Source organism: Panthera onca, chromosome B1, assembly GCF_046562875.1.
Source record: "Panthera onca isolate mPanOnc1 chromosome B1, mPanOnc1 haplotype 2, whole genome shotgun sequence".
NCBI classification, from domain to species: Eukaryota; Metazoa; Chordata; class Mammalia; order Carnivora; family Felidae; genus Panthera; species Panthera onca.
In genome coordinates this window covers 13,859,636-13,882,120 of record NC_138342.1, presented here as the reverse complement: position 1 = coordinate 13,882,120, position 22,485 = coordinate 13,859,636, and the positions used below count along the sequence as shown (strand labels likewise).

General features: G+C 34.7%; 1 protein-coding gene across 12 annotated transcripts in view; it reads left to right on the top strand.

Annotated features, from left to right (window-relative positions):
* Positions 1 to 22,485, top strand: part of LCORL (ligand dependent nuclear receptor corepressor like) — a 167,683-nt gene that overhangs the window by 106,730 nt on the left and 38,468 nt on the right. For all 12 annotated transcript variants that reach the window (XM_060655360.3, XM_060655348.3, XM_060655349.3 and 9 more), the window contains one exon: positions 3,826 to 4,077. In XM_060655360.3, coding sequence (XP_060511343.1) covers positions 3,826 to 4,077 — 252 coding nt within the window. The remainder of the gene's footprint in view (positions 1 to 3,825; positions 4,078 to 22,485) is intronic.

The following is a 22,485-nucleotide window of genomic DNA, read 5'->3' as shown; positions in this document are numbered from 1 at the left end:
TACTTTCCAGATTACTGTAAACAATAGTGTTATAGAACTTTCTGCCACTACAAAATAAGTATATTCTTTCCTCTACTTTCCAATAACATTTACATCATTGTCCTACAAATCCTCACTGTACACAGCTTATCAAAGACCATGAAGCTCCTATTAGCAACTTCTTCCGTACTGTTCAATTTACAATGTCAGTTCTCCCCAAAGCCCACTGCCTGGTTCTAAAGCCAAACATGCATTTTTCTTACAGCAATATCTCAACTAACACATACAAAAATTTGTTTTATTTATTTTTGCCATTTATCCCCAAAATTTGGCAGTTTAAAATAGCAAACATTTATTATCTCACATTTTCTCTGAGCTGGGACCCTCAGAGCAGCATAGCTGGATGTTTCCAGTGTGGTTTGTCACTTGGCTGTAATCAAAGGGTCAGCTAGGGTTCCAGTCATCTGGGATTTGATTGATCTAGAGTATCTTCTTCCAAGTTCATTCATTGGTTGTTTGCAGGAGACCAGTTCCTCTCCATGTGAGTCTCTCTATAGAGCTTCTAACAGTATGGTCTCCTCTGGAGTGAGTAATAAGAGAGATTGAAGGACAGAATAGGGGATGGGGAGTGAGGGTGTGGGGAGACAGGAAACACTAACATTCAAGAGTTACTTGATACTTTATTCTTTTATAACTTAATCTTGGAAGCGACATGCTTCTTTAGTATGCTCTTGATCACCCACACCACAGCTGATGTAACATGGAAGAGAGTACACAACAGAATGAAACCAGGAGTTGGAATCATTGAGGAAGCATCTTGAAACTGGCTATTACAAAGAGCTTGTTAAACTTTGAATTAGTTAAATTTGAAAAGTGAGGAGACACGGTAAAAAAGTTGTTTTTGTCTTCTTGGGGCAATAGACACTATTTCCATGTGGCAGCATTCTCTCTTCTAGCCAAATATTACTTGCCTGACCTTTAAAAACATTATGATTCCTGGTCTGTATCTCTAGTTAACTCATTTGCTTGTGCACATAATCTGAAAGGCTCAGTGGCTAATCAGCAGCGTTTTCTTGGTCTCTTTGTCTTTCTCTTTTTTAATTAATTAAACATACACGTATTCCCCAATACAAAGGGCCAAAACTGAGTACGTGAAAAGAATAGGCAGCATTATGTATTCTGCTTTAAACTTAGCTATAAACTCAACCCTAAACTGTAGCCCTAGGGAGATGACATGAATCCAGATATGTTTCTGTTCTTTTTTTGGTAAATTTAATCATTTTGAATTTATAAGTTGACATTATTCAATAAATTGTAGGATAGTTAAACAAAATACCTAGAAGTAAATCCAGTATCTCCTTTTCTCACATATTACAAAGCAAAATTAGGCTTGAAAAAAGATGGAAAAGAATGTTCACAGAAGCCTTCAACAATTCCTGTAGGTAATAATCAAGAAATGATACATACTGGGAATCCCTATGTATACAACATGAAAATTTCTTGTTTTAGTGAATCACGTCATTTAAGGTACCTGTGCTAATATTGCCTATTCTGGACCAAAAAGTATTTACATGTACTTAGAAGTTAGGTCCTTTCTATTTTTCTATTAGTTAATAATTTTATGCTAACCTAGTTAATATTTTTACTTATTTGGCAGTTTGTGACTTAAATAAAATACAACTGCTCAGTCTGCATCTTAATAGCTAATGTTTACTAGACTGTTAAAATGTGCCAAGTACAGGAATTCAGTATTTTATCTCCAATCCTGTGTAACTTTAAAATATCCTGTGAGCAAGCTCTATTATGATTTCTAAGATTCTGTTATCATTTCCATTTTTATGAACAGAGAAACTAAAACATAGAGGGGTATGTGATTACCCTGAGCTCATAAACATGGCTAAGATTGCAACCTATAGCTAAGCCTTTTTCCCCCCCTAGTACCTAAAAACAGTAGTGCCTCTCTTCCCTATTGGGTTCTAAATGAATAAATGTGAAGGCTAAAATGTTATTTTTTTATAGATCCACAGTTCCTTCTCTCAGATGTTTTTTTGAGAATTTAATTTTTTTGTTTTGAAAGAGGTAATGTAACCAGGATGTTTATTATGTAACATCTCCAGCAGGTCCAAAACAGTACCCTGTGATCAAATATATTGATACTTCTGGGGGACTATAAATAGATTCATTTCAGCCTAGATCACATTTTGCTATCACATTTGGTAGTGGTCATGGTAGAGACAGTTTGTTGCTTCTCCTCACCTCCAAATAGTACATGTTTTCAAACCATTTCGCACTTAAAAAAATTTTTTATCTATGTTTTTATTTTAGAGAGAGCATACACAAGCTGGCAAGAGAGCTTGTTGGGGGGTGGAGAGAGAGAGAGAGAGACAGAGACAGAGAATGAGAGAGAGAGAGAATCCTAAGCAGGCTCCACACTCAGCATGGGGCCTGATGCAGGGTTCAATCCCACGACCCTGGGATCATGATCTGAACTGAAATCAAGAGTCAGACACTCAACCAGCTGAGCCACCCAGGCAAACTGCCGCCCTTATATTTTAGAGTCATGGATCTATAACAGTAGATGTTTTGGGGAACTTGTCTTCAAATCTCTTAGACATGTGCTTCAGCTAATACTGAACCCCAAAACTAAAGAGACTTAATCCTTCAGTCTCAGACAGCCCTGGATCAAGGCATGCCTATTCAAATAACACTAATCTGCCTGGGTAAGAGTTAAGGTATTTAAGGAGCAAAGGCTTAGTATCTCAAGGTTCAATTCTAAGAGGAAGAAGTATGCAGCCTAATCACATCTGCATAGTTAATCCTTTCCAATTTACCAATAGGTCTACCTCTGAAGGAGCAGAATAAATGAAAGGATTGGAGGCCAGAAGCACGTGTGTAGAAAAACCACCACTACCTAGTCTCCCCAGTACCAAAACTCCTTATCACTATACTGTGTTTACAAGTAGTCTGTCCTTATTCCACACCTCTTATATAAATCATTCAATTGTTTTACCTCTTGTACAAGTTCAACCAGAATTGTCTATCATTGCTGACCTTCATTATAGTTATAGCAGATCAACATGTTTTGAGGTCAAGAATTAAGACCCTCAATAATGGTATTGCCGTTTTTATAGGAGAGTCTTAATAGATACATGCTAAAATATTTAGGAGTGAAACGTCATAATTCTACAATTTGCTTTCAGTGGTTCTGCAAACAAACAAAAAAGTTTAAAAACTAAGTATGGTCGAATACTAACAATTCTTGAATCTTGGTAGAAGCCGCCTGTGTCACTGTAGAGTTCTTTACCTTTTCTTTATGATTGGAATTTCTCAGTGTAGGTTGAGGAAAGAAAAATTTTTGATGACCTTCAGGTTATTCTATATAGGATTCTAAATAGAGTACACATTTGATAGAATTGAAAATTTTAATGGTAATAGTTATAAGAATTTAGATGTTTTGTTTAATAGTTAATGCATGCACTTACTTTGTATATTAAGTTAGAAATTGCCTAGTTACAATTTATGTTCACATTGTGTTTTAATATCTAGTAGAATACCTTTGAATTAAAACTGAAAATAAGCTGTTTTGCTTCTCTAATTCTTTGTCTGTATTTTAGTTTGGAACCAAAAGTGTTTGTTTTTAAGAAATGATTAAATATGCCAAGTTTTGGGTTGATGTAATACTAATCAAATCTACAAGGTTTCTGTTGCTAAGTCCTAGAAACCATTAGCCATTGTGGACTGAACTAAAAGACTTCTGAAACCTTTAATTTTTAATAAAAATAAATTTAAGTGTTGGTATTTTGCATTTCTCCTTTTTAATGCTTATCATATTTATTTCTTCCCTAGATCTTCCTCAGAACTGTGATCCTAACATTCCCTTAGTTGCTCAGGAATTAATGAAAAAGATGATACGTCAGTTTGCAATTGAGTATATTTCAAAAAGCGGTAAAATTCAAGAAAATAGAAATGGTTCAATTGGACCAAGTCTAATATGTAAAAGTATCCAAATGAATCAAGCAGAAAACTCCCTTCAGGAAGAGCAGGAAGGCCCCTTAGACCTCACTGTGAATCGAATGCAAGAACAAAACACTCAGCAAGGTAAGACTGTGTGTGTGTGTGTGTGTGTGTGTTTATGTGTGTGTGTGTAAAACATAATGCTTTGTTTTAGTATTATTTAATATATATAAACCTTATATTCATAAAGAAATATATTTTAGAAGTAATATTATGTGTAATTGGCCTATGTGATATGAACTAGAGAGAAGTGCTGAATTTTATATTCATTTGACTTTGTTTATTATATGAGAGGAAATTTGAGTTGCTCTTTGTCTCTTTTCATAATAAAGTATATGGTAAGACTATCATTTGTATTCTTTATTTATTTAATTTAAAAAAAGTTTTTTAATTTTATTTTTTTTTTGAGAGAGCAAGTGAGCAGGGGAGGGTCAGAGGGAGAGGGAGAGAGGGAGGGAGAGAGAGAAAGAGAGAGAGAGAGAGAGAGCTCTAAGAAAGAGAGGGAGAGGGAGAAGGGAGGGAGGGTGGGAGAGAGGGAGATAGAGAGAGAGAGAGAGAGAGAGAGAGAGAGAGAGAATCCCAAGCAGGCTCTTCACTGTCAGAGCGGAGCCCAATGCGAGGCTTGAACTCACGACTATGAGATCATGACCTGAGCTGAAACCAAGAGTCGGATGCTTAACCAACTGAGCCACCCAGGCATCCCATAAAAACATATTTTTAAAATGTACAGCTGAGAATATTAATTAAGCACTTGCTGTTCAGTTTTTTATACTTAAGTGAAAAATAAAAATGAATTGATTTTTCATCAATTAGTTATAATGTAACTGGGAAAGAGAAAAGTAAATATATGTGATAAATATAATATAATCACACAGTTAACTATATAGAGATACATTTTTCATAGGAGTCCTGAATGATGAAAGGTATGTCGGACTTATCTAATACTTAATTGAAGGAAGAGTGATGATTCACAGAGGAAAGGAAGGAAGGGCCTTCTAAATGCTTGTGGCAGTTGCCAAATAAGCGTTTGCCTGGAGAAGAGAGAACAAGTATCTTTTGTTAACACAAGTTAGGGATCGTGTTGTCAATCCTTGAAGACAGGAAAATATCAGCATTAAGTTTGATCACAGAAGGCAGTGTGTTTTGGAGTTCTAAAGAAGAGTACCTAGTCAATGTTTAAAAAGATAGTCTTTTCATTATATGAGACAGATTAAAATTGAAAGGGGATGAATTATGGAAATAATTTTCTCTTTTTGCTTCCCTAATTTTGGGTCATGGGTGTTTATATAGAAAAATCTGAGAAATATTAAGATAATAATTAGTTTATGAGACAGAAAGGTCCAAGATGACACATCATAAGTCCTGAGGAAAAAATACATCAATACATAGAATTTTGGAAGTTAGAAAGTATAGGATTTTTAGAGTTTTGCTTGCTTTCTTTTTGCTCTTCCATGTTTCATACCCTCTTTGAGCTCTTTGTGGGAGGCAGTTCAGTGTTGTAACAATACTGAAACATAGCCTTTGGTGTCTAACAAACTTGTAGTTGAAATCTCAGCTCTGCAACTTACTTGAAAAGGTAACTTTACCTATTGGAGCATTAGTTTCCCCATTTGTTACTTGGCAGTAATAATAACAAACTAATTAGAGCAATGTGAAAGTCAAATATGAGCTAACCAACTCACAAAAGATAGCCAAACCCTGGCCTCCATACTCTGTACCTCCTGTTCCTTACTACCACAGAAGAGAAGCCTTAGCAGTAACATAGTGATCTGTAAATATTTGTATGGCCATTAGACTAAAGTAGGATGGAACTTTCTTTGAATAACCCAGGAGTAGAATTAGGATCTGGAAATTAGATGGAAACAGATTTCAGGTCCATTTATGAAAGAATATTTCTAAGGATCAGACATTTCTCCAAGTGGAAAGTGGTTGCCTTATCATTAGAGGTTTACAAAAGCATCAGATGAGTGGCTGGAATAAATGACATTTTAAAAGTAAATTTCCAATCTTTACATTCTGTGATTCTGTGAACTTAAGTGATAAGGCAGACTCAACTATATGTAGAAAACAAGTAAATTATTTAAATGACTGTGCTGTTCTCAGCAAAGTACACAAATATGTGTGTGAAAATCCTTTTCATCTGATGGTTGAAAACCATCAGTAATGATAGTATATATAAATCTATACCTTAAATAGTCTTCTTGATGATTTGGGGGGATAACTTCTTGTCTTATGTAATTTCAGTGCTCATACTTCAGGATAGGAACCATTTAGTCTAATGTGGCTTGTACCATAGAGAGCAAGGGAGAGAATGTTAATAGATTAAGCCAAAGAAATAAGGATCAGATTATGAAAAAGCTATGTAGGAAATAATAAGATTTTCTTTCTTAGGACCACAGAGAGCTGCTAGATTGCTTCAAGTGGACAGTAATGAAATTAGATTTTTTTAATAAAACCATTCTGCTGTGGTACAGATGGGTAGGCTCTAACTTTGCATACTTGCACACCAAATCTTTAAAAAAAAAAATGGAGCACATATCCTTTGAGGCATTTATGTGTGGATTCGTGTGTGTATGTATACACATCAATATCTGCACTAATCTTTCCACAAATTAAAAATTTTAAGGTTGAAGTAAAGATGTTATAAACAATTTTTAAATGTCTTGCTAATCATGACTTCACTGCCAGTATCTTATTACACAGTATAGACTTTGGGAGAATTTTATTAGTCATGATAGAAGCTATACATCCATATTTTAAATGGTTTTCTTAAGAATTAAAATTTTTGGCCTGAATTCACTGTTCTTACCTATAATCAATAAAGTGCTCACACTAGCAGTAGCAGTGTTCTTCCTTTGTTTGTTTGCTAGTGCTTACATTTTTCGTATTATTCTCACTTTATGTCTTAACAGTACTCATTTAAGCCCATTGTTCATTTTGTGAGTTGATTTATTCAAATTAGATCATGTAATCCATAGGTTTAATACCTAATCTAACCATAAGTAATGTAGACAACTTATAGGCAGTTAGTGTAACTTATTAATCTTTAAATTATCAAACACAAATGGTTTTATAAGGTTCATATAGTTAAAGCAACAGATAATTTTTGTCTTTTGTGGACTATCTTAAAGAATAGAAAAGAAAAAAATATTGATCTAATCTTAATACCAAAACCAGACAGAATAGCAAAAGAAAGAAATTTGCAAACCAGTCTGACTTACAAACATAGGTGCAAACATCCTAAATAAATACTAGCAAATTGAATACAGTGAAGTGTAAAAACATAATAAATAATGACAGGGAGGCATGGATGAGTCCACATTTGAAAAACCTCCATGATTTTCCATATTACCAAGAAAAAGAAAAAAGAAAAGAAATGTATCATCCTAATATATACATTAAAAAATTCTACAAAAGCTGATACATATATAATAAAAAATACTTATAAAAATGAACAGTAAATGGGCACTGGCACTACCAAAAATATTGTAACCTAATGATTTAAAGTAATGGACAAAACAACAATGTACACTGTTGCCAATTTTCAACATTTTCCCTGACCATAAGAAGTCCTGACTTCTGTAACATGATGAGAAAAAAATGGAAGTATGAAAATAAGGAATAATAAATAATGTGTTATAAGGAAAGAATGAACAAAATTGTGGTGGCTTATAAATAATATGGTTATGGATGTAGAAAATATGAAAGAATAGGATAACGTTTATCAGAACTGATAAAAAGTTCCAAAAAGGTACTGCTCACAAGATCAGTATATATTACTGCATATCAGCAACCACCTAGTTAGACAATCCTGTGTTTAAAAAATCTTATTTACAATAGCAACAAAAGCAGTAAATGCACCAAAACATCTAAGAATGAAACTAATAAGCCATTTAAAACTTTATGGATAACATAAAACTAGTGAAGGACACAAGACTCCCAAAATAAGCAATTGTATTTTAAATGGATGGACAGACTCTAAAAGATGGCATTTCATGCTTAATATGTTTACAGATTCATTCCCATTAAAATTCTCACAGGGTTTATTGTCAGAAATGACTTGCCAATCCTAAAATTTATGAGCAATACTTAAAAGAGCTAAGAAAAACTAAGCGTGGCTGAGGGAGTCACTCTAAAACGTATGAACACTTACTTGGTGCAGTAAAGTTAAAACATGGTTCTGCTGGCCATATAAAAATGAGTAGAACAATTTAGCAATCCGGAAACTCTCCAAACATTGGTGGAATCTGGTACAAGACAGAGATGTCATTATAAATCACTGGGAAAGATGGCGTATTGAATTAATGGTTCCAGGGGAACTGGTTACCCATTGTAGTACCCCATAAAGAAAAAAGATGATTCCTATTTTACACCACTCACAAAAGTAATTCAAGTGGGCTCAAGGATTAAATGTGAAAAGAAAAACTGAAAGAAAATATAAACAATTACATCCTACCAAACTCAAAATAAGAAGGAAGAATTTCTTAAGATGCAAGAATAACAATCCCTATAGCAATGTTGTAAATTTTATTGTATTGAAATGAACTTAAGTATTATAAAGGCACCATGAACAGAGTGAAAATTCAAGCCTCAGATGGAGATAGTATTTATAACTGATGTAACTGGCAACCATTCAACTAACAGAACAAAACTGCAGCAAATGAGAAAAACACAACTATGTAGAAGAATAGGCAAAAACAGTTGGCAGAATAGAATTAGCCATTTAAGCAAAGAAAAAGATACTCAAAAGAATATCCTATCCAGCCTCTGCCCCAGTATAGGGTTCTTTTATTCTCTACTGTAAGAGATGGTAATTCAACCGCTGATTGACAGTAAATACTTGCAAAAAATCTTTGTTTGACAGCTCTGACAATTAAGGTCATATATCTGAAATATCCATCCTTCATTTTAATTTTTTCTATCTGCAACAATGTTTTACTTAACAGTACTATAAATAATTTATAGAAATTATTGTATCTTTAAGACTTCTATTTTCCATGCTAATCTTTAAGAGTTTTTCCTCCCATCTGTAGCAATTTAGTCCTTCTACTAGTGCTGTAAATATTTATTGAAACTATTATGTCTCTCTAAACTTATGTTTTCCATGGAAATCTTTTCATCTTTTTGATTGTTCTTCATAAGTCAGTTTCCATATTCATCATTTTCCTGCCCTCTCTTCCACAAACTCTAGACTAACTTAAAATATAGTTACCCCAAAGGAAACATTCCCATTTATCTCTCCATTGTACATTCCAGCCAGGTATTTCAAATGTTAGAGATATTTCTTTGTGTACTTCCATTTCTACAGATTTGTATAAATACTCTGAACCTCAGAAACTGGGAGGAAGTCATGCATTGCTTGTACCAGTGATTCTTTTTTGCCCTGGCACACTGTTAAAAACAGGTAGAAATAACGTTAGCATATTATGTTTTTTTTTAATTTTCGCTTTAATCTAGGCCCAAAGTAAAAACCTTCTAAATTGCAAAATACAGGAAGAGCTTACCAGTCCTATACAAAACAAGATCAAATGTGGGCAGAGATGAAACAGCGTGTCATTGGCCCTTGGTATAGATCTGCCATGAAGTCCAGTGGATATTCTGGTAGAGCTTTCATTATAGTAAATTTCTCGTTGCATTGCCATTGTTTCCATGTTTATCTTTCCACTATAATATATCCTTTGGAAGTAGGAACCTCTCTCTTCATTTTTGTATTCCTACTACATGTATGATGTATGATGTATTGGATTAAAAATCGTTATTGTAGGGGCTCCTGGGTGGGTCAGTCAGTTAAGCGTCTGACTTCAGCTCAGGTCATGATCTCACAGTTCGTGAGTTCGAGCCCTGCGTCGGGCTCTGTGCTGACAGCTCAGAGCCTGGAGCCTGCTTCTGTTTCTGTGTCTCCCTCTTTCTGCCCCTCCCTGACTCACACTCTGTCTCTCTCTAAAAATAAATAAACATTTTTTAAAAAATCATCATTGATTTCAAATGCTACTGACAAGAAAAATGAGAACTGAGACTTGGTCATTGGATTTATGATTTTTTAGCAGTGAATTTTTTTTATTTGAAACATTCTAGATGGAAAATACCCTGAAATACCTTAATACTTTCCTAAACAACATATGGTACATTAAGTGTCATGGTGAACATTAGTTGTTGCACTGCCTTGCAATGTCTTGGCACTTTTAGAATTATTTTCCCTCAAGCTAATTGGCAATAAATAAGTAAAAAAAAAAAAAAAAAAAATTTTTTTTTTTTTAATTACTACTTCACACTGCTACCAGTAAACTAACCTTTGGAAAGCATAGCTCCTAGTTTGAATAAGATTTTCTTAAAAAAAATCAAATTATGTATGAGATTAATATCAACTAGGCTTCAAGTGAGCAATGGGAGACTGCATTGAATAAATTATATGAATTTCAGTGATATGTTTAGTTGTTATTAAGTATCCTTTGCTGGTGTTACTGTCACTACTAGTCTGGTTTCTTGGCTAAGATTAAGGTGGGTGAAGCTGTCAGCTGAGATGTTAAACTGTCATTAAGAGAGCCATTATGGTTTTATGGTATTATGTTTACAGTAAATGAAGTCTTTTGTTATTCTATTAGGAGAATACAGAATTCAGAAGATATTTCTGTGTCTACCAGTGAAGGCAATAAAATGACTCGTCTTGATTTCTATGTTGAGCTTTTGTTTTCCAAGGCTAAAGACATGGAGGAAAATGTTATGTTCTATGCTTAAAATTATACCATATTTTATTTAAACTGAAGAAGAAAACATAATATATCTAGATTATCCATGCCCTTTTCAAACTAATACGCCCTGACTCTAGGGATAGAAGATACTTAAAAATTCCAAATCAAGGCAAACCAGTCCACTGCTTAAAACCTTTTAATGGCTTCTCATTGTCCTTAGGATAAAATCTAAAATCTCTTTTGTTTTAGTCCTCATTCTGGCTTTTTCTCATTTTCTTCAATATGTCATACACTCAGGCCTCAGAACATTCACACATACCATTGCCTTTTTGTAGAAGCCACTCTCTACCCACACCAATTTATTCTAAATAAAACTTGGCTTTTTTCAAGTCTTTTAAACACCATGTCTCTAAGAAAACCTCCTCCACACTTCCTAAATTGCATGCACACATACACATGTGTACACATTCTTATTAATTCCCACCAAAATTTAGTTTGGGTCTCTTATTATATTTTCTTATAGCAGCTTGTGTTCTTTTGTAGCACTTCTCACCCTTCTAATTATTTGTTTCCACCATCTTATTTTGTACTTTCTGTTTGTTTAGCTCTTTCCCCTCCTTCATTATTTTCTTTTAGGTTTCATTTTTTCCTTTATTTCACTTTTTTTTCTTTGCTGATTTTGAAGTTATATACTCTCTTGCTATTCTGTTAGTGGTTATGCTAGAAATTTTTTAGTGTGTAATTAACTGAACACTTAATGTAAAGAACTTAGAGTATCTTAACTTGTCACCTATCCCAATGCATACAGCCATTTTATCAGAACTTTAGTTCTCTTTTTATCACACCACAATCTAACCTAATCTAAATAATCTAATCTAATTATAACTATTTGTTTTATATTATCAATTTTTGTTTAGCTTTACATATATGATGACCATTTCCTTTGCTCACCATTCCTTCCTTTATCTCATATCTCAGATTTACTCTGGGAACAGAAATTTTAATTCTTTTAATTCTATTGATAGTGAACTCCAAGGTTTTTTTCAGTTTCTTCTACTACTACTTCATCTCTTTCTTCTTCTTCCCTCTCCCTTCTTTCTTCTTCTTTCCTCCTCCCCCTCCTCCTCCTCCCCCTCCTCCTTCTCCTCCTCCTCCTCTTCTCCTCCTCCTCCTCCTCCTCCTCCTCCTCTTCTCCTCCTCCTCCTCCTCCTCCTCCTCCTCCTCCTCCTCCTCCTTCTCCTCCTTCTTCTTCTCCTTTTTTTGTTTTTTAATTTTAGAGAGCATGCAGGCAGGGGAGAAGGACAGAGGGAAAGAGAGAGAGAGAGCATCTTAATAAGCAGGCTTCCATGCTCAGCATGGAGCCTGACACAGGGCTTGATCTGACAACCCTTGGATCATGACCTGAGCTGAAACGAAGAGTCAGGTGCTGAACCGACTGAGACACCTAGGCACCCTGATTCTTTTTATGTTTAATGTATGTTATTCAAAGATAATTTTTCTGGGTATACTAGTTTAGACTGACAATTATTTTTTTCTCAGCACTTAGCAGTGCTGATAGTGTCTTGCCTTCCATTGTTACTAAAACTTCCAACTCATCATCTTTCCTTTATAGGTAATCTTCATACTCTGTACTTCTAGTGTCTCTGTCTTTGTCTCTTTCTCTGTTTTGTTTGTGGTGTTCTGCAGGTTGTCTGGAATATGTTTGGGTGTAGTTTTACTTTATTCTGATTGTTAATCATGTGGTTTCTATTAACAGGCCAAATATCTTTCATCAATTGTTAGTTTTTTAGCCATTATCTTTTCAAATGTATTGTAGCTCTCACTTTATCGCCTGTCAAAATCTACCGAGACATATTTTGGATACTCTCATTCTATCCTGTCTCTTATCTTCTCTTTTATATATTCCACCTCTTTGTCTCCTTGTTTTGCATCTTGATTAGTTTATTTAGAACAATCTCCAAATTCACTAATTCTCTCTTGAGCTATTCTAATCACTGCTTAACCTGTATCTTGAGTTTCTAATTTGTTATTACATTTTTCATTTCCAGAAGTTATTTGTAACATTTTAAAATATGCCTGTCAGTGTGCCCCTTATTTTCCAAAAGAATCAATAAGCAAGATATCAAGAGTGACTAGGAAGATTATTTTAGGTAAGATGGTCAGGTATTTAGATCAGATTATTTAGGTAAGGTCTTCTTGAGGAAATGAGTTTGAGCAGAGACTTGAATAATGAGAAGTACTCCATATGAAGATCTGAGGGCAAGACATTCCAGGTAGAAGAAATAACAGATACAAAGACAAAAATATCAGAAATCAATAAAAGCAGGAACAAGTCAGTTATGTTTGAGGAACTATATGAAGATTGCCTCAGTTACTTAAAAATCAAGAGGCTATTGAAAGCTTTTTCTATAGTCAAGATTATAGAGTGGCAAGAAATATAATTGTTACAGAATATATGAACTGGATTTTTCATTTTTCTGTCTTATAAAGAATATCACAAAAAATCATGCTCTTTGCAGTCAGATGTTCCATAAATGTTGCCATGTAAACAAACCATCACTTGGCTAACATAATTAGTTGTATGAAGCATAAAAAGAAAGAAAGAAGGACAGAAAGGAAGAAAAGATCAACTTCCTTTGTGGCCATTACATTTTTCCTGAATATTTGTTATAGTTTGATACTAAATTGGCCACTTTAGCACCACATGGTTTCTAAGTGACATCAGATTTTAGTTTTCTTTGTAATTTCATCTGTTTTCCTTCTGAAGAGATAACTTTCATAATGAATACCTTAACATAACTTTGAATTTATCAGTTTGCCAAAATTGTATTCTCATGCTCAGATTGAATAAAGTAAAGCTTACATTACTTCTGTATTTAAAATCTTCCTCTTAGTTTTCTATTACATAAAGAACAAAATTTAAGTTTATTTTCAAGACTTGTATGGCTTTGCTAAGATCTTGTTCATGTCCACCTCTCTGTTTTATATGGAGAGAATATATGTGTATATATGTTTAAGGTTTTTCATTGAGGACATTATTTATAATAGCAAAGGGTTAGAAATATATTCTGGTTTGCAAAAACAAAGCAGGAAAGATAAAAACTAACAGCATGGTTACCTATAAGGGGTGACGTAGATGAGGCAGAGAGGAAAGGATGGAAGTTCTGTGAATAGACCTTGTGTAATTTTATGTAAATATCCTACATATTCCAAAGAATACACACTTAAAAAAAATAATAAAGCAATCCCTAAACATGTGAGAAAGAATGTAGCATATAAACCTGACTACATTATATGACACAGAAGAAAGAATTATGTGAGGTGACTTTAACCAGTATTTTGACTGTACATTCTTAGTGGAATATATTCTAAGGACAAGGAGATGCTTCAAAGAAATGCTTTTGGTAATATTAGTAATAGTATTGCCATTGTTATTTTGAAATTTAAATGATAAATATGTAATCATGTTAACATTGTTAGGAAACCAAGATTTTCAGGGTAAGGGAAAAAAAAAACAAGAGTAAAATGAAAGAAGTAAAAACACTTTAATATTATATGTGAATTGGAAATGTCAGTGCAAATTCATGAATTTCTTTTCTTTTCAAAAATATGCATTTCCTAGTCTGGTCACTGAAGTACCTAAAAGCAGTGACCGCTCAATCACATTGAACTAGACCTGGATTGTGGTCTTTAAACATTATTTTCCTTCGGGTGCCTGGGTGGCTCAGTCAGTTAAAATGCCTCTGACTCTTGGTTTTAGCTAGGACATGATCTTACAGCTTCAGGGGTTCAAACCCTGCATCAGGCATGGAACCTGCTTGCGATTCTCTCTCTCTCCTCTCTCTCTGCTCCTCCCTCACTTGAGTTGTCCCTCTCAAAATAAACTTTAAAAACAATCTTCTTAAGATAATAGAATAAAAATAAACATTATTTGCCTTTAGGGGCACCTGGGTGCTCAGTCAGTTGAGCATCAGACTCTTGATCTCGGCGTGGGTCGTGATCTCTTGATTCATGAGTTCAAGTCCCACATGGGTCTCTGTGCTTGGGGATTCTTTTTTTCATTCTCTCTCTGCCCCTCCCCCACTCATGCTCATGCTCTCTCTGTCTCAAAATAAATAACTTAAAAAAATAAACATTTTTTTTCCTTTAAAAGGAAGCTAGCTGCTTCTTTGCAATCCTGGTCTAGATTAGAAAGTGTACAGAATGAGCCTAGAACATCTTGTTCCAACAAGCAAGGAAGCTCTAAAGGCTGAATTGTCAACAGAATACAGAAGCCAATGTTAAGGGTTCCCCATTGGCCAATATGAGAACATTTGAGCATCAAAAGGAAGAACAATTGCAACTGAAGCATGCTGAATGTTTTAAAATCCATTAGTTTATGATAATCAGAAAATAGAAGTGCCTCTCGAAGCCTTTAGTCCACACTGGAGATACAGCAGTGTACCAGCTCCTTACTGTGCAAATGAGCAATTAAAGGAAAAAGTTACGCATAATTCCTTTTTTTTTCTTAAACAAATTGTATTTAAGGAAGATTCTTAAAGAAGAATCTTTAAGATAATAAATATGGAAGACGTGATAGTCTAAAAATATTACTATTTTGCATCTGCTAATAAGATAATTGAATCAAACATCATCATCAGAAGATAAAACTATTAGAGGAAAGATTGTTTGGGGAGCTTTACAATGGATGGTGGGGTCAGACTATCACCATCAGAACACAGTGATCACTTGAGCATCATTGAAATTAGACTTTATGTGCCTTCTGAAATGTTGTATCACTTTTGAAGTATTCTTGCAGAAAACATTGAATATGAATCTAAGCAGTTCTTTTTTAAGTTTATTTATTTTGAGAGAACAAGCGAGCATGAGTGGGGAGGGGCAGAGAGAGAGAAGGAGAGAGAGAATCCCAAACAGGCTCTGTGCTGTCAGCACAGAGCTGGACACAGGGCTCAATCCCACGAATTGTGAGATTATGTCCTGGGCTGAGCCACAATCAAGAGTCCAGGTGCCCCTCTAAGTAGTTCTTTAGGCCAGTGGTTCTCAAATGTGGTTTAGGAAGCTCTTGGAACCCCTGAAACTTTTTCAGGGGATACCCCGGGTGAAAACTAAATAAGTTATTTGTCATTTTCACTCTCATTCTCTCACAAATATGTAATGAAGTCAGCTAGAGACTACATGATCTAGTAAATTTAAATACATTGAATACAGAAGCATATATGACTAGCTATCTTCTATTGAGCTAGACATTAGAGATTTGCAAAATTATAAGAAAAACCCTCATTGTTTTACTTTGAAAGTGTTATTTTTCGTTAAAATGTTTTTAAAAACACATTTATAGAGTTATTATCAATTAGAGATATTTTTTAAATTTATTGGTTTAATTTATAATATGGTAAATATAAACGGATATAACTCACCTAAACAAAAGCTCTTTGAGGTCCACAGTAATTTTTAAGACTGAAATTATGAGATTCAGAAGTTTGAGAACCATTTGCTTTAGAATTAATTCAAGTCTTATCAGAATTACTGGGAAATAGAACAAAGTGACCACAAGAAACAAAACAAAGTGTAATGTAAAATGGTCTGTAGTAGAACTGATGACCTAGCTTCTTCAAAAAGTTAATATCCTAAGGACTCAGTAGAGCAAATTTCAGTACAAACCAGGCGTTAGAGGATAGCAAGGAATTGGTATAGTTATGTATGAAAATGCTTATATGTTTTAAAGATGCATGATATAGAAATGATGTGACATCTGTAATTAGCTTTAAAATACTTTAGTAATTAGGGATAAATGGAGCAAGTATAGCAAAAATGTAGGTAATTGTTGAAACTGAAGAGTGGATATAATGGGAGGATCATTCTATATTTTTGTGTGTTTGAATTTTATCTTGATATAATTTACTTTTTAAAAAGAACACATGCACCTTCTCAGAGGCTTTGCCTGATCATTTATTCCAACATAGTAACCTCTTTCCACCTGCTGTTGTTATTACTGTGTCCTGTTAGTGGGTTTTATTTTCATGGTAAGTCTTATCACCTTGTGAAATTTTTTTTTATTGATTTATCTTTTCTTTGTCTTCCCCTCTAGACAGTAAGTTCCATGAGAGCAGGAACATTTTCTGTCTTGTTTTCTGTTATCTCCTGTGTGCCTAAGAAAATGACTGGCTTATTATATCCACTCAATAAGTACTAATTGAATGAATAAAGTATAAAAGCTATGTGTTATAGAAAAACTAGAAAATAAATAAGCAGATGAAGAAAATAAAAATTATCCTTCCTTAGCCACCCAGAGGTAACTGTTCCTGTTAAGTTTTCAATCCTTCCAAATCATTTTCTGGGAAAAAAAATACACACACATTCACACTCTGTCTTCCTAGAGCTCACTCCCATAAGAGCTCACTCCCATAATTTAATCGTCTGCAACTTGTGTTTTTAAAATCATACTTTTAAGGGTACCTGGGTGACTCAGTTGGTTGTGTCCAACAATTGATTTCAGCTCAGGTCATGATCCTAGGGTTGTGGGATCAAGCCCCACATGGGGCTCCGTGCTGAGCATGGAGCCTGCTTAAGATTCTCCCCACTTCTCTCTTGCTTGTGTACACTCTCTCTCGGTTTAAAAATATATAATAATATTTTTAAACATTCTTATGTTACTAAATATTTTTCTACAGAATCATTTACTTTTTTGAGTAGTATTCAATTTTGTGGATAACATTATATTTAATCCTGTCTTCAGATATATAAGTAAACATATGTTTGAACTAAGATATTGCACTGTCTTTTTTTTTTTTTTTTTTTTTTTTTTTTTTTTTTTTTTTTTGAGAGACAAAGACAGAGCATGAGCAGGAGAGGGACAGAGAGAAGGGGAGACACAGAATCCGAAGCAGGCTCCAGGCTCTGAGCTGTCAGCACAGAGCCCAACGTGGGGCTCGAACTCACAAACCGCGAGATCATGATCTGAGCCGAAGTCGGACACTTAACCAACTAAGCCACCCAGGCGCCCCAATATTGCACTCAATCTTGATTTTTACCTTAGGACACATTCCTAGAAGTGAAATTGCTGCGTCAAGGTGCACACATATAAAGCTGTTAGAAGTTGGAGTGTTCATTCAGTTAAGCAGGTCTTAATCTCAGGATTGTGAGTTCAAGCCCCATGTTGGGTTCAGCGTTGGGCATGAACCCTACTTTAAACAAACAAACAAACAAACAAACAAACAAACAAAAGCTGTTAGAAGTCAGGATATGTGGGGGCGGGGTGAGTTGATGATTAGAGGGTGATATGGTGAGGGTGTCTCTTGGTTGAAAGGTGGTAATCTAGGCGCTGTTTACATAGGACTGTTTAGTTTGTGAAAATTTATTAAACTGTATATACTTCTGTGCATTTTTATTATGAATATTTCAGTAAAAAGTTTTTTAAAAAACATAAATAAGTTTTGAATAAGCATGACAGACACTATCAAATGTGTGGTCAACAAATGTAAAGTCTTCCAATATGACATTGTTGTAATAAGTATACATCCCACATTTAAAGTAAAATGTTAAAACTTGAACTTATAGAGTAGTGCAATACATGGGATGAAAAATAACCTGTTTAAAAAATATTTTTCAAGTATGGACTTGAAGCCTTTGAAACTTTGTTTTAATTCAGTACTTGTAGGAATAACTGAAGAAAGAAAAAGAGCTGCATTGAAATTCTAAAATGGTATTTGGTGAAATTGTTGAAATGTCATTTAATTTTACCAGTAATATTTGTCTAATGAAATTTAGTGTTATTTATTTTTACATCCTAAATTCACTGTAAGTACTTTAATTTACATGTAGATGAGTGAATTCTGTGGGTTTCAGGAATATATACACTAAAAATGCATCAGAAAGACTATAACTTTCCCTTTTAAAAACATGCTTATAGAGGGAGCCAAATAAGGGAAGGAAAAACTGAATCGATGTGCTACTCTGATAGTTTATTGGTTATTTCCTCTATGACTCTGAACTTGGTGGTTAAACTAGTAACAATAAAAACAATTTAAAAATAAAATGTGGGTAAACCCAAGGGAATGCTTTTTCCACTTTGGATTATTTTGTCAATAAGTCTGTATTAATAAGTTTTATTAATAAGTTTGGGTTAAGAGGGGCACCTGGGTGGCTCAGTTGGTTAAGCGTCTGACTTCGGCTCAGGTCACAATCTTGCGGTTTGTGAGTTCGAGCCCCGCGTAGGGCTCTGTGCTGACAGCTCGGAGCCTGGAGCCTGCTTCGGATTCTGTGTCTCCCTCTCTCTCTGCCCCTCCCCCACTTGTGCTCTGTCTCTGTCTATCAAAAATAAATAAATGTAAAAAAGAATTAAAAGAAATAAGTTTGGGTTAAGAATTTTTAATATATGCATGCAAGTAAGTGTCCACACACATATTTTAACTACCCAGATCCTTATTAGAAACCACCACTGGTGTCATTTGGTATATTTACTTTCAGGTTTTATTCTATATTTGATTTTTTGGCTTTCTGTATGGTTAATGGTCTATATCTCTATTCAAGTTTATATACTACCTTTTTTTTTTTTTTTTAAATGTTTACTTATTTTTGTGTGAGAGAGAGAGAGGCAGAGCATGAGCAGAGGAAGTGAAAGAGGGAGACACAGAATCCAAAGCAGTCTCCAGGCTCTGAACTGTCAGCACAAAGCCCCAATGCAGGGCTCGAACCCACAAACCACAAGGTCATGACCTCAGCCAAAGCTGGACACTTAACCGACTGAACCACCGAGGCACCTTATCTCCTACCTTTTAAAAACATTATAATAGCAGTTGCAGTGTTCCATGTTTTGTTTTGTTTTGTTTTGTTTTGTTTTGTTTTTTAATTTATTTTTGAGAGAGAGAGAGAGAGAGTGTGTGAGTGTGGGCGGGGCAGAGAGAGGGAAACACGGAATCCAAAGCAGGCTCTAGGCTCCGAGCTGTTAGCACAGAGCCTGATGCAGGGCCCGAACCCACAAACCACAAGATCATGACCTGAGCTGAAGTCAGATGCTCAGCCAGCTGAGCCACCCAGGCGCCCCTTCCATGTTTTATTAATTACCTTAATGGATATGTTAGACCTAATTCTCAAGCAAGTGAAAGTACCATAATTTATATAACTATTTGTTAAATATTTATGGTTGTAAAAAAATTACATTTATCAGTCATATTGAAATCTTTCATTTGTCTTTGTACATGAAAACATTTTCACGTTAAATATTTTCTTAAAATGCCTAAAAAAGTGTGAGCATTTTTTTTAAGGCCAAGAAGCAGTTTTTTTTAATTTTAGAGAGTGCGCTAGCAGGGGAGAGGGGCAGGGGAAGAGAGAGAGAATCACAAAAAAGCTTCACACTCAGCGCAGAGCCCAACGTGGGGCTCAGTCCCACAACCCTGGGATCACAACCTGAGCTGAAATCAAGAATCGGACACTCAACTGACTTAGCCACCCAGGCACCCCAAAATGTGTAAACATTTTTAAGCTTTTTGATAACATATTGCTATGTTTCCAAAAGCATTATGTTCCTGAGCTAGTAGTGTTTGGCCATGCAAGCTTATTACACCATTGCCAACATTATAATCTGTTTTGTTAAAACATCACAGATTAGAATTTTGGTTAAAGGCAGACTCTAGAACGTGGCTGCCTGAATTTGAATGGCATTTTCACTACTTACAACTGTATGATTGTGGGCAAGATAATTGACCTGTCTTTCACTTTCAATGTTATTAAAATTTGCAAATTTATAAAACCTATTAATATATTGGGTTGTATAAGCACTAAATGGGGTAAGACAGGTAATGCTGTTTGTTTTTGCATACTTTATTTGCACTAAAGAAAAATACTGGTTTTATATATTTAGATTTTTTGTGAGTTACTAATATGTTCTAGAAGTCAGCTGAATATGAAAAAATTAATAATTTAAATCATAGGAATCTCCTAGAGAGTACAGGAAGAAAAGACCAGAAAGAGCCAAAGGCTGACTAGGACCATACATTGAGGGGCGAAAAGAAAGACAAGACCCATTTAGGGAGATAGATAAGAAGTGATCTGAGACATAAGGTAGAAATAACATTAAGGTATTTATTAACATAGGTTTGCAGTTTGCATCAAGCATTATTAAATGTTAAGTAGCAGTATTTTGATGAAAGTTTTATTGCTAGTAATTACCATTTTTGTGAAATTTCATTTGGAATATTCTTCCCTCTAGGCAACATAAAATTTATGTGATATTTTCGGGGCGCCTGGGTGGCTCAGTCAGTTAAGCGTCCGACTTCGGCTCAGGTCATGGTTTTGTAGTCCGTGGGTTTGAGCCCCGCATTGGACTCTGCGCTAACAGCTCAGAACCTGGAGCCTGCGTCAGATTCTGTCTCCCTTTCTCTGCCCCTCCTCTGCTCATGCTCTGTTTCTCTCTCAAAAATAAATAAATATTAAAAAATTTTTTTGAATTTAAAATTTATGTGATATTGTCTCCTCTCATTAAAGTGTACTTGCTTTGGGGTGCCTGGTTGGCTCAGTTGGTTTAGCGTCTGGCTCTTGATTTTGACTCATGTCATGATCCCAGGGTCATAGGATTGAGCCTTGTGTCCAACTCTCTGGGCATGCAACCTGCTTCAGATTCTCTCTCCTTCTATCCCTTTCTCCTGCTCATGCTTGCTCACTCTCTCTCTCTCAAAAAAAATTAACTTGTCTTCGTGAACTGAATCTTACTAATGTTTATATATTTAATATTGGTAATAGATAACGTGGCTTCAAAGACCCATGCCATACTCCAATATGGACTGAGCTTCATGATTTGCCTTGTATAGCAACTGAAGACCCAAAGTGTTGTGAGGAGTTAATAAATATGTTTTTAATGTACGTAATATTCACAATTAATTGATTAATGATCATCAGTCTTGACAATAATTTCTGAAGAAAAATCTGTATGATTATTAAACCTAACGAATATAGAAATTGATTGAAAACCATTCTTAGCCTCTTTATCTTAAGCGGAGTTTCTCTATGTGACGTTAACCCTCTCTTCCGTATAAATATCAACCTTTTGACTGTGTTGTCATTTTCTGAGTGGCTGAACAAAGTTAATTGATTACATGACTATTTTGTTAGAGTCAGTTGTATGCAGTGCTTATTATTATGACAAAATTGAGTGAGTCATTGATGAGTCCGTGAATAAGTATTGGAGTACTGTTGCTTTCAGGCTCCGGCTTAGGGAGTGGGTATTGTGAGAAAATCAGCCAGGTAATTATGCTTAATTCAATATAAATCTTAAATAGATTCCAAACATACTTACTAACTCCCCTATTGGAGTTTAGGTGCTAAATTAGGCAAATTATAATAATATGTCATAAATACAGTATAGAAGAATACAAAGGGTATTGTATGTTGTGGGGAAAATTAGAAAAATGTTTGAGGGGATGATTCTGAAGGATGTGTAGAAGTTAGCCAGGCCAAGAGAACACAGAGCATACTTTGAAGAATGGACAAAGGCCATAAGATTAGAGATAGGAAAGAATGGTGTCCTTGGAGTGGTGAAATACAATTCTATGTTATAACAGTTGCATTTGTCTCCTTTAAATAGATCCTTGATCAGGAATTTGTATGAAAATACAGAACTGAAAATCTGTTAATGAAAATTCAAATCTTGGTTTTAACAGAAGGTGAATTCTAAAAAAATTAACCCAGTAAAGTGTTGATATCAAGAAATTTCCCAGTTTAGTCATGATTTCAGTTTTTCAAGCATTGGCCCATTTAAAAAGTTATCTCTTGTAGTATAATATATACAGTTTACCTGACCTTGTTGAAA